Source organism: Biomphalaria glabrata, chromosome 3, assembly GCF_947242115.1.
Source record: "Biomphalaria glabrata chromosome 3, xgBioGlab47.1, whole genome shotgun sequence".
Lineage (NCBI taxonomy): Eukaryota > Metazoa > Mollusca > Gastropoda > Planorbidae > Biomphalaria > Biomphalaria glabrata.
In genome coordinates this window covers 40379050-40396743 of record NC_074713.1, presented here as the reverse complement: position 1 = coordinate 40396743, position 17694 = coordinate 40379050, and the positions used below count along the sequence as shown (strand labels likewise).

At 32.5% G+C, this 17694-nt stretch overlaps 4 protein-coding genes across 4 annotated transcripts; all 4 read left to right on the top strand.

Annotated features, from left to right (window-relative positions):
* Positions 1–2429: 2429 nt before the first annotated feature.
* On the top strand, positions 2430–3571 carry LOC106071616 (histone H1-delta-like). Its single transcript, XM_056022329.1, has one exon. It carries the CDS (start codon positions 2501–2503, stop codon positions 3245–3247), a length of 747 nt encoding a protein of 248 aa, XP_055878304.1. The 5' UTR covers positions 2430–2500; the 3' UTR covers positions 3248–3571.
* A 3349-nt stretch (positions 3572–6920) lies between these two features.
* Positions 6921–8062, top strand: LOC129924913 (histone H1-delta-like). Its single transcript, XM_056022326.1, has one exon. It carries the CDS (start codon positions 6992–6994, stop codon positions 7736–7738), a length of 747 nt encoding a protein of 248 aa, XP_055878301.1. The 5' UTR covers positions 6921–6991; the 3' UTR covers positions 7739–8062.
* Positions 8063–11385: 3323 nt separating this feature from the next.
* On the top strand, positions 11386–12554 carry LOC129924936 (histone H1-delta-like). Its single transcript, XM_056022425.1, has one exon. It carries the CDS (start codon positions 11471–11473, stop codon positions 12215–12217), a length of 747 nt encoding a protein of 248 aa, XP_055878400.1. The 5' UTR covers positions 11386–11470; the 3' UTR covers positions 12218–12554.
* A 3319-nt stretch (positions 12555–15873) lies between these two features.
* LOC129924924 (histone H1-delta-like) lies at positions 15874–17023 on the top strand. The gene has a single exon (XM_056022375.1). It carries the CDS (start codon positions 15950–15952, stop codon positions 16694–16696), a length of 747 nt encoding a protein of 248 aa, XP_055878350.1. The 5' UTR covers positions 15874–15949; the 3' UTR covers positions 16697–17023.
* Positions 17024–17694: the final 671 nt, after the last annotated feature.

The window sequence follows — 17694 nt, the reverse complement described above, 5'->3', positions numbered from 1 at the left end:
ATTCTGTTGTGACCGGTTCTGAGTCAAAAGGATCATAACAATGTGTATATATACCTATATATATATATATATATATATATTTGTATATGTGTGGGTAAGTATTGTATATTAATTTTTTTTAGAATAGTTTACATTCTTCTTTCAATTTAAATAAATGAGTACCTGTATGAACATTTTCAAATATGCTAAAAGCCTGTATAGTAAAAGAATTTAAAATATTTTTGTTACAAATTTAAAAAAAAAAAAAAATGTACATGTCAGGAACAAAAAAATATTAAAGAAATTAGATGTTTCTTCCTAACTGTGCTTTCTTTTTTCACATTCACAATTTTTAAAAATATGTTCTTCATTTGAATGTAGGCCTATAATATAATAATTTTATTTAAAGATTAAAAAAAGTTTGTGAATAATTAAAAGTAAATAGTTTTAATGTGATTATGAATCACAATAGAAGAGACATTTGTGAAATTATGAAAAGGAAAATTTAAATAATAAAGCAATTACAATTAAACATAAAAAAAAAAAAAAAAAAAAAAAAAAAAAGAGGTGGATTTGATGTATTTTTTTTTTTCAATTCATTTAGAAATTGTTACCTACATTTTTATTGGTTTAAATTATCAAGAAAAAAAACAACATCCTTCTAGTCCAAAGAACAGTTTATATTTATATTAAATAAAAGTGGCCAATAAAAGATGGTGGCAAGGGCTTTAAAAAAAAATTTATGTACATGTTTGAGATGTTCCTTCAAAACTCATCATTATTACATCCTAGCCCAAATCTCCATCAGGATGCTAGGGGATAGCTGCAGGGCATTGTTCGAAGCCGGTTCCATTGAGACGACAGTTAAGCGAATGCATAGCAAATGACCAGGCAGCCATATTTAATATATCCATTAAAACTTTAAATTGCACTTTAAAATTGGATTCAAAAACATCTTTAATCTAGACCAAGCTGAATGTGAACATATAAAGTTATTTTTAAACTCCAGAAATGATTGCCTAGCAATATGTAGATTACATTTTGTACACACATGTACATAAAGCTATTTTCAACTTCAATAATTTATGCCATGCAATCTATATAGATTATAACATTTTGAATAGTTGTTAAATGTCTTTTCTTTCTTTAAAAACCTTGTATAGTGGTATGTTGTTATACTCCTATGATTTTCAGACAGATTAAATGTATCTGTAGCTCATTAGAAACACAGATAATATATAAGTGTAAGAAGATATAGCTGGTCACCTTGTCTCACATAAATGTGTTTAAAACATTATGCAAAGTAATAGTTAAAAACAAAATACTAAAATAATATGATTTCTTTGTGTGTGTGTGTGTGGCTTAGGGGGTTTTTAAAGATAATATAGGCCTCACCTATGCATGTCTTTAACTAATAGGTATATATAGGCCTACGGTAGAGTGGTCTATAAGTTATATTGACTTGACACAGTATAATTGACCTGTTTCTTTTATTTTCTACATAATAAACTAATGTAATGTAAAAGAATTTATAGAGTTCTTATTATGGTTAAACAAACAATAAAGAAGTATTAATATAAGTCATGCATAGATGAAATAGGCCTACTACTATGATCTAGAGAGAGTAAAAAAAAAATGGTGGAAAATATTTCATGACTATATTTGGTCGATTATGTCTATCTAACATTTTGACTAAAAAAAAATGGAAATATAAACGATGTTAGCAGTAACATCAAAGAGATATTCATTTTATTCTAATACATTAAAGACTATCTTTAAATATGATTATTATTTTGCTTAATCATCTGTTGTAAAATTGACAATCCCCCGCCTAGATCTAGAGCTATTTACTAGACTATAGAGCTATGGCAGTGATACGAGACTTCAAAAAATGACGGCCCAGTTGTATAGTGATGGAGTGTAAAAAAAAATGATTTAATAAGTAAATCAAAATCAAAATATAAAATCCAAAGGCTTAAATGATTATTTAAAGTTCGAGAATGAAATTATCATTTAGAACTAATGTTGTTTTATCTTTATTAAAACGATTTTATAGAATTCGTAAGCGTGAATAACAACCAGATGGATGTCAAAGTGTGCGAAAGTGCATGTAGAAAAAAATTATTTAAAATATATAAATGCTCTTTTTTCACGATTGTTATGCATTAATTTGTCAATATAGTTCTTTCTCTAAAAGATAAACATTAAAAGTCATTTCATTTTATGATTTTTATCACTTTATTATTATTTTGAAAGCCAACAATTGCTAGCTGACCTACGAAATGTGCATTATTTCATACTTTTAAAAATGAAAATTGTATTTAAAGAAATGCAAAAAATATATGAAATGAAAGGTCGTGAAACGGAGAATCGATTCAAAGTTATGCGATTGCATTAACTGTTTTGAATTTTTATTAAATAAAATATTTCTGGACCCATATGGTACAAAAGTGAATGATTTCGCGTCCGCTTCGGTTAACTTTGGTTGGCTGCGATAGGCTGTGACGTAGTGCTCTCCGATATGTTCGCGCACGGGTATATAAACCGGGGGCCTCGCTTCTCGCTGACATTCTGTTGTTTCGCTTGCACTCGTACACACGCTCTCCCAGTCTCGTTCTCTTCATCACTCGTCAATATGGCCGATAATGATACCGCCGCTGCTCCTGCACCCGCTCCAGTCAAGACTCCTAAGAAGAAAGCCGCTGCCAAGCCTAAGGCCCCAGCAGCACATCCTCAATACAAGGCTATGATTCAAGCCGCCATTGTAGCGCTGAAAGAACGCGGAGGATCTTCACGCCAGGCCATTTTAAAATACATTGCTGCCAACTACAAAGTCGGTGACAACCCAACTGCCATTAACGCTCGTCTGAAGGCCGCTCTTAAAGCTGGTGTAAAGGCTGGAACCTTGAAACAATCTAAGGGTACTGGCGCTGCTGGTTCCTTCCGTCTTGGTGAGAAGAAAGCTGAAAAGAAACCCAAGGCCAAGAAAGTTGCAGTCAAGAAACCCAAATCTCCAAAGAAGGCTGCCGCTGCTAAGCCCAAGAAAGCTGCAGGTGCCAAGAAAGCTGCCACCAAGTCTCCCAAGAAGGCTGCCAAGAAGCCAGCTGCACCCAAAAAGGCCAAATCACCCAAGAAGGTAGCAGCTGCCAAACCAAAGAAGCCTAAGACTCCCAAGAAACCAGCTGCAGCTAAACCAAAGGTTGCCAAGAAACCAGCTGCTGCCAAAAAGCCTAAAGCCACAAAGAAAGCTGCAGCTCCCAAAGCATAAAAACTTGCTCCACTTTGAAGGAGAAAAAAAAAGGTCCTTTTCAGGGCCACCCTCTAAACCAGGTTCTTTTTAGGACCATAATCTTTTCAAGAAGATTAGGCCATAACTATAATATAACCAAGTTCTCAAGAACTATATCTATTTCATCTACACAAAATGTGTAGGTGGAGTCTTGATTTTACTTTGTCACACATTCATACCAAAATTTGTTTACAAGTGACTTTGCATTGATCACTAGGAAATGAGTTTATTTCTAATAATAAACTTTGTCTCTAACTAGATGGTAATTATCTAGCATACTAAGAGAAACTATCCTAAATAAATGTGTGTATGCAGAGTTATCAACCTTTAAATATTTCACCTAATAAAATTCTTAGTTAGAAATTGACATTAATTTTTTATTAAAGCATTCTTCATTTTGCCATGAATAGTCAACTAGGTCTATATAAAATGAAATAACACAAACTGATTTTGTCACAGTTTAAATATTAAGAAAAAGAGAAATAATTCTGCAATGTATGAGCGATCATTAAAAAATACTCGACACAATGTTTCATTCATGTGCCAGTTGGCACTTGTAAATACTGCTATATTTTAAAAACTATAACCCTTTCTGGACAAAGAAACGGGCAATATATAAGGGGAAAAAATTCAAATACAAAATGATTTTAAAAAATGTAATCATTATGAAAAATTTGCTGCCAATTAAAAAAGAACATTGAAGTACTGGTAACAAAATAAATATACCGGTATTAAAAGGTAAATCACACTTACAGTACTCAATATAAAGACTCGTACATATATATTTGGTGGTATACTAGGACCAGCGTACAGTATTTGGCTGTTATTTATTACATTCATTGAAGTATCAAGTTATTTGGAGCAGAAATATCAAGTTCTTGAGTTAGCCTATATTGATGTTTCCTTTTAAACAGCGTTTGCAGCAGTGTTTGCAAATAACCAGATAGAGAGGATCATAACTTCTTCTTCTTCGTTCTCAGTTTACATGTCGGAGGGTTCAGATCAGTAATTCTATATCTGAGATAAAGTGCGCAGTGATGTCCAGATCAAGCAGTTCTCGGTATAGTTTTTGTTCTATAGGAAGGTTTTGGGGCCACAGTCTTGTTCGAGCCTCTTGATATAGTATGCAGCTTTGAAGGACATGGTCAGCATTTTCTGGTGATGCTCCACAAGGGCAGATTTTGTTCGTCCCGACTTTAAGCTTCTGGAACATATGTTGTCACATTCTGTTGTGACCGGTTCTGAGTCAAAAGGATCATAACAATGTGTATATATACCTATATATATATATATATATATATATTTGTATATGTGTGGGTAAGTATTGTATATTAATTTTTTTTAGAATAGTTTACATTCTTCTTTCAATTTAAATAAATGAGTACCTGTATGAACATTTTCAAATATGCTAAAAGCCTGTATAGTAAAAGAATTTAAAATATTTTTGTTACAAATTTAAAAAAAAAAAAAAATGTACATGTCAGGAACAAAAAAATATTAAAGAAATTAGATGTTTCTTCCTAACTGTGCTTTCTTTTTTCACATTCACAATTTTTAAAAATATGTTCTTCATTTGAATGTAGGCCTATAATATAATAATTTTATTTAAAGATTAAAAAAAGTTTGTGAATAATTAAAAGTAAATAGTTTTAATGTGATTATGAATCACAATAGAAGAGACATTTGTGAAATTATGAAAAGGAAAATTTAAATAATAAAGCAATTACAATTAAACATAAAAAAAAAAAAAAAAAAAAAAAAAAAAAGAGGTGGATTTGATGTATTTTTTTTTTTCAATTCATTTAGAAATTGTTACCTACATTTTTATTGGTTTAAATTATCAAGAAAAAAAACAACATCCTTCTAGTCCAAAGAACAGTTTATATTTATATTAAATAAAAGTGGCCAATAAAAGATGGTGGCAAGGGCTTTAAAAAAAAATTTATGTACATGTTTGAGATGTTCCTTCAAAACTCATCATTATTACATCCTAGCCCAAATCTCCATCAGGATGCTAGGGGATAGCTGCAGGGCATTGTTCGAAGCCGGTTCCATTGAGACGACAGTTAAGCGAATGCATAGCAAATGACCAGGCAGCCATATTTAATATATCCATTAAAACTTTAAATTGCACTTTAAAATTGGATTCAAAAACATCTTTAATCTAGACCAAGCTGAATGTGAACATATAAAGTTATTTTTAAACTCCAGAAATGATTGCCTAGCAATATGTAGATTACATTTTGTACACACATGTACATAAAGCTATTTTCAACTTCAATAATTTATGCCATGCAATCTATATAGATTATAACATTTTGAATAGTTGTTAAATGTCTTTTCTTTCTTTAAAAACCTTGTATAGTGGTATGTTGTTATACTCCTATGATTTTCAGACAGATTAAATGTATCTGTAGCTCATTAGAAACACAGATAATATATAAGTGTAAGAAGATATAGCTGGTCACCTTGTCTCACATAAATGTGTTTAAAACATTATGCAAAGTAATAGTTAAAAACAAAATACTAAAATAATATGATTTCTTTGTGTGTGTGTGTGTGGCTTAGGGGGTTTTTAAAGATAATATAGGCCTCACCTATGCATGTCTTTAACTAATAGGTATATATAGGCCTACGGTAGAGTGGTCTATAAGTTATATTGACTTGACACAGTATAATTGACCTGTTTCTTTTATTTTCTACATAATAAACTAATGTAATGTAAAAGAATTTATAGAGTTCTTATTATGGTTAAACAAACAATAAAGAAGTATTAATATAAGTCATGCATAGATGAAATAGGCCTACTACTATGATCTAGAGAGAGTAAAAAAAAAATGGTGGAAAATATTTCATGACTATATTTGGTCGATTATGTCTATCTAACATTTTGACTAAAAAAAAATGGAAATATAAACGATGTTAGCAGTAACATCAAAGAGATATTCATTTTATTCTAATACATTAAAGACTATCTTTAAATATGATTATTATTTTGCTTAATCATCTGTTGTAAAATTGACAATCCCCCGCCTAGATCTAGAGCTATTTACTAGACTATAGAGCTATGGCAGTGATACGAGACTTCAAAAAATGACGGCCCAGTTGTATAGTGATGGAGTGTAAAAAAAAATGATTTAATAAGTAAATCAAAATCAAAATATAAAATCCAAAGGCTTAAATGATTATTTAAAGTTCGAGAATGAAATTATCATTTAGAACTAATGTTGTTTTATCTTTATTAAAACGATTTTATAGAATTCGTAAGCGTGAATAACAACCAGATGGATGTCAAAGTGTGCGAAAGTGCATGTAGAAAAAAATTATTTAAAATATATAAATGCTCTTTTTTCACGATTGTTATGCATTAATTTGTCAATATAGTTCTTTCTCTAAAAGATAAACATTAAAAGTCATTTCATTTTATGATTTTTATCACTTTATTATTATTTTGAAAGCCAACAATTGCTAGCTGACCTACGAAATGTGCATTATTTCATACTTTTAAAAATGAAAATTGTATTTAAAGAAATGCAAAAAATATATGAAATGAAAGGTCGTGAAACGGAGAATCGATTCAAAGTTATGCGATTGCATTAACTGTTTTGAATTTTTATTAAATAAAATATTTCTGGACCCATATGGTACAAAAGTGAATGATTTCGCGTCCGCTTCGGTTAACTTTGGTTGGCTGCGATAGGCTGTGACGTAGTGCTCTCCGATATGTTCGCGCACGGGTATATAAACCGGGGGCCTCGCTTCTCGCTGACATTCTGTTGTTTCGCTTGCACTCGTACACACGCTCTCCCAGTCTCGTTCTCTTCATCACTCGTCAATATGGCCGATAATGATACCGCCGCTGCTCCTGCACCCGCTCCAGTCAAGACTCCTAAGAAGAAAGCCGCTGCCAAGCCTAAGGCCCCAGCAGCACATCCTCAATACAAGGCTATGATTCAAGCCGCCATTGTAGCGCTGAAAGAACGCGGAGGATCTTCACGCCAGGCCATTTTAAAATACATTGCTGCCAACTACAAAGTCGGTGACAACCCAACTGCCATTAACGCTCGTCTGAAGGCCGCTCTTAAAGCTGGTGTAAAGGCTGGAACCTTGAAACAATCTAAGGGTACTGGCGCTGCTGGTTCCTTCCGTCTTGGTGAGAAGAAAGCTGAAAAGAAACCCAAGGCCAAGAAAGTTGCAGTCAAGAAACCCAAATCTCCAAAGAAGGCTGCCGCTGCTAAGCCCAAGAAAGCTGCAGGTGCCAAGAAAGCTGCCACCAAGTCTCCCAAGAAGGCTGCCAAGAAGCCAGCTGCACCCAAAAAGGCCAAATCACCCAAGAAGGTAGCAGCTGCCAAACCAAAGAAGCCTAAGACTCCCAAGAAACCAGCTGCAGCTAAACCAAAGGTTGCCAAGAAACCAGCTGCTGCCAAAAAGCCTAAAGCCACAAAGAAAGCTGCAGCTCCCAAAGCATAAAAACTTGCTCCACTTTGAAGGAGAAAAAAAAAGGTCCTTTTCAGGGCCACCCTCTAAACCAGGTTCTTTTTAGGACCATAATCTTTTCAAGAAGATTAGGCCATAACTATAATATAACCAAGTTCTCAAGAACTATATCTATTTCATCTACACAAAATGTGTAGGTGGAGTCTTGATTTTACTTTGTCACACATTCATACCAAAATTTGTTTACAAGTGACTTTGCATTGATCACTAGGAAATGAGTTTATTTCTAATAATAAACTTTGTCTCTAACTAGATGGTAATTATCTAGCATACTAAGAGAAACTATCCTAAATAAATGTGTGTATGCAGAGTTATCAACCTTTAAATATTTCACCTAATAAAATTCTTAGTTAGAAATTGACATTAATTTTTTATTAAAGCATTCTTCATTTTGCCATGAATAGTCAACTAGGTCTATATAAAATGAAATAACACAAACTGATTTTGTCACAGTTTAAATATTAAGAAAAAGAGAAATAATTCTGCAATGTATGAGCGATCATTAAAAAATACTCGACACAATGTTTCATTCATGTGCCAGTTGGCACTTGTAAATACTGCTATATTTTAAAAACTATAACCCTTTCTGGACAAAGAAACGGGCAATATATAAGGGGAAAAAATTCAAATACAAAATGATTTTAAAAAATGTAATCATTATGAAAAATTTGCTGCCAATTAAAAAAGAACATTGAAGTACTGGTAACAAAATAAATATACCGGTATTAAAAGGTAAATCACACTTACAGTACTCAATATAAAGACTCGTACATATATATTTGGTGGTATACTAGGACCAGCGTACAGTATTTGGCTGTTATTTATTACATTCATTGAAGTATCAAGTTATTTGGAGCAGAAATATCAAGTTCTTGAGTTAGCCTATATTGATGTTTCCTTTTAAACAGCGTTTGCAGCAGTGTTTGCAAATAACCAGATAGAGAGGATCATAACTTCTTCTTCTTCGTTCTCAGTTTACATGTCGGAGGGTTCAGATCAGTAATTCTATATCTGAGATAAAGTGCGCAGTGATGTCCAGATCAAGCAGTTCTCGGTATAGTTTTTGTTCTATAGGAAGGTTTTGGGGCCACAGTCTTGTTCGAGCCTCTTGATATAGTATGCAGCTTTGAAGGACATGGTCAGCATTTTCTGGTGATGCTCCACAAGGGCAGATTTTGTTCGTCCCGACTTTAAGCTTCTGGAACATATGTTGTCACATTCTGTTGTGACCGGTTCTGAGTCAAAAGGATCATAACAATGTGTATATATACCTATATATATATATATATATATATATTTGTATATGTGTGGGTAAGTATTGTATATTAATTTTTTTTAGAATAGTTTACATTCTTCTTTCAATTTAAATAAATGAGTACCTGTATGAACATTTTCAAATATGCTAAAAGCCTGTATAGTAAAAGAATTTAAAATATTTTTGTTACAAATTTAAAATAAAAAAAATGTACATGTCAGGAACAAAAAAATATTAAAGAAATTAGATGTTTCTTCCTAACTGTGCTTTCTTTTTTCACATTCACAATTTTTAAAAATATGTTCTTCATTTGAATGTAGGCCTATAATATAATAATTTTATTTAAAGATTAAAAAAAGTTTGTGAATAATTAAAAGTAAATAGTTTTAATGTGATTATGAATCACAATAGAAGAGACATTTGTGAAATTATGAAAAGGAAAATTTAAATAATAAAGCAATTACAATTAAACATAAAAAAAAAAAAAAAAAAAGAGGTGGATTTGATGTATTTTTTTTTTTCAATTCATTTAGAAATTGTTACCTACATTTTTATTGGTTTAAATTATCAAGAAAAAAAACAACATCCTTCTAGTCCAAAGAACAGTTTATATTTATATTAAATAAAAGTGGCCAATAAAAGATGGTGGCAAGGGCTTTAAAAAAAAATTTATGTACATGTTTGAGATGTTCCTTCAAAACTCATCATTATTACATCCTAGCCCAAATCTCCATCAGGATGCTAGGGGATAGCTGCAGGGCATTGTTCGAAGCCGGTTCCATTGAGACGACAGTTAAGCGAATGCATAGCAAATGACCAGGCAGCCATATTTAATATATCCATTAAAACTTTAAATTGCACTTTAAAATTGGATTCAAAAACATCTTTAATCTAGACCAAGCTGAATGTGAACATATAAAGTTATTTTTAAACTCCAGAAATGATTGCCTAGCAATATGTAGATTACATTTTGTACACACATGTACATAAAGCTATTTTCAACTTCAATAATTTATGCCATGCAATCTATATAGATTATAACATTTTGAATAGTTGTTAAATGTCTTTTCTTTCTTTAAAAACCTTGTATAGTGGTATGTTGTTATACTCCTATGATTTTCAGACAGATTAAATGTATCTGTAGCTCATTAGAAACACAGATAATATATAAGTGTAAGAAGATATAGCTGGTCACCTTGTCTCACATAAATGTGTTTAAAACATTATGCAAAGTAATAGTTAAAAACAAAATACTAAAATAATATGATTTCTTTGTGTGTGTGTGTGTGGCTTAGGGGGTTTTTAAAGATAATATAGGCCTCACCTATGCATGTCTTTAACTAATAGGTATATATAGGCCTACGGTAGAGTGGTCTATAAGTTATATTGACTTGACACAGTATAATTGACCTGTTTCTTTTATTTTCTACATAATAAACTAATGTAATGTAAAAGAATTTATAGAGTTCTTATTATGGTTAAACAAACAATAAAGAAGTATTAATATAAGTCATGCATAGATGAAATAGGCCTACTACTATGATCTAGAGAGAGTAAAAAAAAAATGGTGGAAAATATTTCATGACTATATTTGGTCGATTATGTCTATCTAACATTTTGACTAAAAAAAAATGGAAATATAAACGATGTTAGCAGTAACATCAAAGAGATATTCATTTTATTCTAATACATTAAAGACTATCTTTAAATATGATTATTATTTTGCTTAATCATCTGTTGTAAAATTGACAATCCCCCGCCTAGATCTAGAGCTATTTACTAGACTATAGAGCTATGGCAGTGATACGAGACTTCAAAAAATGACGGCCCAGTTGTATAGTGATGGAGTGTAAAAAAAAATGATTTAATAAGTAAATCAAAATCAAAATATAAAATCCAAAGGCTTAAATGATTATTTAAAGTTCGAGAATGAAATTATCATTTAGAACTAATGTTGTTTTATCTTTATTAAAACGATTTTATAGAATTCGTAAGCGTGAATAACAACCAGATGGATGTCAAAGTGTGCGAAAGTGCATGTAGAAAAAAATTATTTAAAATATATAAATGCTCTTTTTTCACGATTGTTATGCATTAATTTGTCAATATAGTTCTTTCTCTAAAAGATAAACATTAAAAGTCATTTCATTTTATGATTTTTATCACTTTATTATTATTTTGAAAGCCAACAATTGCTAGCTGACCTACGAAATGTGCATTATTTCATACTTTTAAAAATGAAAATTGTATTTAAAGAAATGCAAAAAATATATGAAATGAAAGGTCGTGAAACGGAGAATCGATTCAAAGTTATGCGATTGCATTAACTGTTTTGAATTTTTATTAAATAAAATATTTCTGGACCCATATGGTACAAAAGTGAATGATTTCGCGTCCGCTTCGGTTAACTTTGGTTGGCTGCGATAGGCTGTGACGTAGTGCTCTCCGATATGTTCGCGCACGGGTATATAAACCGGGGGCCTCGCTTCTCGCTGACATTCTGTTGTTTCGCTTGCACTCGTACACACGCTCTCCCAGTCTCGTTCTCTTCATCACTCGTCAATATGGCCGATAATGATACCGCCGCTGCTCCTGCACCCGCTCCAGTCAAGACTCCTAAGAAGAAAGCCGCTGCCAAGCCTAAGGCCCCAGCAGCACATCCTCAATACAAGGCTATGATTCAAGCCGCCATTGTAGCGCTGAAAGAACGCGGAGGATCTTCACGCCAGGCCATTTTAAAATACATTGCTGCCAACTACAAAGTCGGTGACAACCCAACTGCCATTAACGCTCGTCTGAAGGCCGCTCTTAAAGCTGGTGTAAAGGCTGGAACCTTGAAACACTCTAAGGGTACTGGCGCTGCTGGTTCCTTCCGTCTTGGTGAGAAGAAAGCTGAAAAGAAACCCAAGGCCAAGAAAGTTGCAGTCAAGAAACCCAAATCTCCAAAGAAGGCTGCCGCTGCTAAGCCCAAGAAAGCTGCAGGTGCCAAGAAAGCTGCCACCAAGTCTCCCAAGAAGGCTGCCAAGAAGCCAGCTGCACCCAAAAAGGCCAAATCACCCAAGAAGGTAGCAGCTGCCAAACCAAAGAAGCCTAAGACTCCCAAGAAACCAGCTGCAGCTAAACCAAAGGTTGCCAAGAAACCAGCTGCTGCCAAAAAGCCTAAAGCCACAAAGAAAGCTGCAGCTCCCAAAGCATAAAAACTTGCTCCACTTTGAAGGAGAAAAAAAAAGGTCCTTTTCAGGGCCACCCTCTAAACCAGGTTCTTTTTAGGACCATAATCTTTTCAAGAAGATTAGGCCATAACTATAATATAACCAAGTTCTCAAGAACTATATCTATTTCATCTACACAAAATGTGTAGGTGGAGTCTTGATTTTACTTTGTCACACATTCATACCAAAATTTGTTTACAAGTGACTTTGCATTGATCACTAGGAAATGAGTTTATTTCTAATAATAAACTTTGTCTCTAACTAGATGGTAATTATCTAGCATACTAAGAGAAACTATCCTAAATAAATGTGTGTATGCAGAGTTATCAACCTTTAAATATTTCACCTAATAAAATTCTTAGTTAGAAATTGACATTAATTTTTTATTAAAGCATTCTTCATTTTGCCATGAATAGTCAACTAGGTCTATATAAAATGAAATAACACAAACTGATTTTGTCACAGTTTAAATATTAAGAAAAAGAGAAATAATTCTGCAATGTATGAGCGATCATTAAAAAATACTCGACACAATGTTTCATTCATGTGCCAGTTGGCACTTGTAAATACTGCTATATTTTAAAAACTATAACCCTTTCTGGACAAAGAAACGGGCAATATATAAGGGGAAAAAATTCAAATACAAAATGATTTTAAAAAATGTAATCATTATGAAAAATTTGCTGCCAATTAAAAAAGAACATTGAAGTACTGGTAACAAAATAAATATACCGGTATTAAAAGGTAAATCACACTTACAGTACTCAATATAAAGACTCGTACATATATATTTGGTGGTATACTAGGACCAGCGTACAGTATTTGGCTGTTATTTATTACATTCATTGAAGTATCAAGTTATTTGGAGCAGAAATATCAAGTTCTTGAGTTAGCCTATATTGATGTTTCCTTTTAAACAGCGTTTGCAGCAGTGTTTGCAAATAACCAGATAGAGAGGATCATAACTTCTTCTTCTTCGTTCTCAGTTTACATGTCGGAGGGTTCAGATCAGTAATTCTATATCTGAGATAAAGTGCGCAGTGATGTCCAGATCAAGCAGTTCTCGGTATAGTTTTTGTTCTATAGGAAGGTTTTGGGGCCACAGTCTTGTTCGAGCCTCTTGATATAGTATGCAGCTTTGAAGGACATGGTCAGCATTTTCTGGTGATGCTCCACAAGGGCAGATTTTGTTCGTCCCGACTTTAAGCTTCTGGAACATATGTTGTCACATTCTGTTGTGACCGGTTCTGAGTCAAAAGGATCATAACAATGTGTATATATACCTATATATATATATATATATATATATTTGTATATGTGTGGGTAAGTATTGTATATTAATTTTTTTTAGAATAGTTTACATTCTTCTTTCAATTTAAATAAATGAGTACCTGTATGAACATTTTCAAATATGCTAAAAGCCTGTATAGTAAAAGAATTTAAAATATTTTTGTTACAAATTTAAAAAAAAAAAAAAATGTACATGTCAGGAACAAAAAAATATTAAAGAAATTAGATGTTTCTTCCTAACTGTGCTTTCTTTTTTCACATTCACAATTTTTAAAAATATGTTCTTCATTTGAATGTAGGCCTATAATATAATAATTTTATTTAAAGATTAAAAAAAGTTTGTGAATAATTAAAAGTAAATAGTTTTAATGTGATTATGAATCACAATAGAAGAGACATTTGTGAAATTATGAAAAGGAAAATTTAAATAATAAAGCAATTACAATTAAACATAAAAAAAAAAAAAAAAAAAAAGAGGTGGATTTGATGTATTTTTTTTTTTCAATTCATTTAGAAATTGTTACCTACATTTTTATTGGTTTAAATTATCAAGAAAAAAAACTCCTTCTAGTCCAAAGAACAGTTTATATTTATATTAAATAAAAGTGGCCAATAAAAGATGGTGGCAAGGGCTTTAAAAAAAAATTTATGTACATGTTTGAGATGTTCCTTCAAAACTCATCATTATTACATCCTAGCCCAAATCTCCATCAGGATGCTAGGGGATAGCTGCAGGGCATTGTTCGAAGCCGGTTCCATTGAGACGACAGTTAAGCGAATGCATAGCAAATGACCAGGCAGCCATATTTAATATATCCATTAAAACTTTAAATTGCACTTTAAAATTGGATTCAAAAACATCTTTAATCTAGACCAAGCTGAATGTGAACATATAAAGTTATTTTTAAACTCCAGAAATGATTGCCTAGCAATATGTAGATTACATTTTGTACACACATGTACATAAAGCTATTTTCAACTTCAATAATTTATGCCATGCAATCTATATAGATTATAACATTTTGAATAGTTGTTAAATGTCTTTTCTTTCTTTAAAAACCTTGTATAGTGGTATGTTGTTATACTCCTATGATTTTCAGACAGATTAAATGTATCTGTAGCTCATTAGAAACACAGATAATATATAAGTGTAAGAAGATATAGCTGGTCACCTTGTCTCACATAAATGTGTTTAAAACATTATGCAAAGTAATAGTTAAAAACAAAATACTAAAATAATATGATTTCTTTGTGTGTGTGTGTGTGGCTTAGGGGGTTTTTAAAGATAATATAGGCCTCACCTATGCATGTCTTTAACTAATAGGTATATATAGGCCTACGGTAGAGTGGTCTATAAGTTATATTGACTTGACACAGTATAATTGACCTGTTTCTTTTATTTTCTACATAATAAACTAATGTAATGTAAAAGAATTTATAGAGTTCTTATTATGGTTAAACAAACAATAAAGAAGTATTAATATAAGTCATGCATAGATGAAATAGGCCTACTACTATGATCTAGAGAGAGTAAAAAAAAAATGGTGGAAAATATTTCATGACTATATTTGGTCGATTATGTCTATCTAACATTTTGACTAAAAAAAAATGGAAATATAAACGATGTTAGCAGTAACATCAAAGAGATATTCATTTTATTCTAATACATTAAAGACTATCTTTAAATATGATTATTATTTTGCTTAATCATCTGTTGTAAAATTGACAATCCCCCGCCTAGATCTAGAGCTATTTACTAGACTATAGAGCTATGGCAGTGATACGAGACTTCAAAAAATGACGGCCCAGTTGTATAGTGATGGAGTGTAAAAAAAAATGATTTAATAAGTAAATCAAAATCAAAATATAAAATCCAAAGGCTTAAATGATTATTTAAAGTTCGAGAATGAAATTATCATTTAGAACTAATGTTGTTTTATCTTTATTAAAACGATTTTATAGAATTCGTAAGCGTGAATAACAACCAGATGGATGTCAAAGTGTGCGAAAGTGCATGTAGAAAAAAATTATTTAAAATATATAAATGCTCTTTTTTCACGATTGTTATGCATTAATTTGTCAATATAGTTCTTTCTCTAAAAGATAAACATTAAAAGTCATTTCATTTTATGATTTTTATCACTTTATTATTATTTTGAAAGCCAACAATTGCTAGCTGACCTACGAAATGTGCATTATTTCATACTTTTAAAAATGAAAATTGTATTTAAAGAAATGCAAAAAATATATGAAATGAAAGGTCGTGAAACGGAGAATCGATTCAAAGTTATGCGATTGCATTAACTGTTTTGAATTTTTATTAAATAAAATATTTCTGGACCCATATGGTACAAAAGTGAATGATTTCGCGTCCGCTTCGGTTAACTTTGGTTGGCTGCGATAGGCTGTGACGTAGTGCTCTCCGATATGTTCGCGCACGGGTATATAAACCGGGGGCCTCGCTTCTCGCTGACATTCTGTTGTTTCGCTTGCACTCGTACACACGCTCTCCCAGTCTCGTTCTCTTCATCACTCGTCAATATGGCCGATAATGATACCGCCGCTGCTCCTGCACCCGCTCCAGTCAAGACTCCTAAGAAGAAAGCCGCTGCCAAGCCTAAGGCCCCAGCAGCACATCCTCAATACAAGGCTATGATTCAAGCCGCCATTGTAGCGCTGAAAGAACGCGGAGGATCTTCACGCCAGGCCATTTTAAAATACATTGCTGCCAACTACAAAGTCGGTGACAACCCAACTGCCATTAACGCTCGTCTGAAGGCCGCTCTTAAAGCTGGTGTAAAGGCTGGAACCTTGAAACAATCTAAGGGTACTGGCGCTGCTGGTTCCTTCCGTCTTGGTGAGAAGAAAGCTGAAAAGAAACCCAAGGCCAAGAAAGTTGCAGTCAAGAAACCCAAATCTCCAAAGAAGGCTGCCGCTGCTAAGCCCAAGAAAGCTGCAGGTGCCAAGAAAGCTGCCACCAAGTCTCCCAAGAAGGCTGCCAAGAAGCCAGCTGCACCCAAAAAGGCCAAATCACCCAAGAAGGTAGCAGCTGCCAAACCAAAGAAGCCTAAGACTCCCAAGAAACCAGCTGCAGCTAAACCAAAGGTTGCCAAGAAACCAGCTGCTGCCAAAAAGCCTAAAGCCACAAAGAAAGCTGCAGCTCCCAAAGCATAAAAACTTGCTCCACTTTGAAGGAGAAAAAAAAAAGGTCCTTTTCAGGGCCACCCTCTAAACCAGGTTCTTTTTAGGACCATAATCTTTTCAAGAAGATTAGGCCATAACTATAATATAACCAAGTTCTCAAGAACTATATCTATTTCATCTACACAAAATGTGTAGGTGGAGTCTTGATTTTACTTTGTCACACATTCATACCAAAATTTGTTTACAAGTGACTTTGCATTGATCACTAGGAAATGAGTTTATTTCTAATAATAAACTTTGTCTCTAACTAGATGGTAATTATCTAGCATACTAAGAGAAACTATCCTAAATAAATGTGTGTATGCAGAGTTATCAACCTTTAAATATTTCACCTAATAAAATTCTTAGTTAGAAATTGACATTAATTTTTTATTAAAGCATTCTTCATTTTGCCATGAATAGTCAACTAGGTCTATATAAAATGAAATAACACAAACTGATTTTGTCACAGTTTAAATATTAAGAAAAAGAGAAATAATTCTGCAATGTATGAGCGATCATTAAAAAATACTCGACACAATGTTTCATTCATGTGCCAGTTGGCACTTGTAAATACTGCTATATTTTAAAAACTATAACCCTTTCTGGACAAAGAAACGGGCAATATATAAGGGGAAAAAATTCAAATACAAAATGATTTTAAAAAATGTAATCATTATGAAAAATTTGCTGCCAATTAAAAAAGAACATTGAAGTACTGGTAACAAAATAAATATACCGGTATTAAAAGGTAAATCACACTTACAGTACTCAATATAAAGACTCGTACATATATATTTGGTGGTATACTAGGACCAGCGTACAGTATTTGGCTGTTATTTATTACATTCATTGAAGTATCAAGTTATTTGGAGCAGAAATATCAAGTTCTTGAGTTAGCCTATATTGATGTTTCCTTTTAAACAGGGTTTGCAGCAGTGTTTGCAAATAACCAGATAGAGAGGATCATAACTTCTTCTTCTTCGTTC

Excerpts from the sequence above, each read along its gene's own strand:
- LOC129924936 (XM_056022425.1), top strand. The coding sequence starts at position 11,471 with ATGTTCGCGCACGGGTATATAAACCGGGGGCCTCGCTTCTCGCTGACA.
- LOC106071616 (XM_056022329.1), top strand. The coding sequence starts at position 2,501 with ATGTTCGCGCACGGGTATATAAACCGGGGGCCTCGCTTCTCGCTGACA.
- LOC129924913 (XM_056022326.1), top strand. The coding sequence starts at position 6,992 with ATGTTCGCGCACGGGTATATAAACCGGGGGCCTCGCTTCTCGCTGACA.
- LOC129924924 (XM_056022375.1), top strand. The coding sequence starts at position 15,950 with ATGTTCGCGCACGGGTATATAAACCGGGGGCCTCGCTTCTCGCTGACA.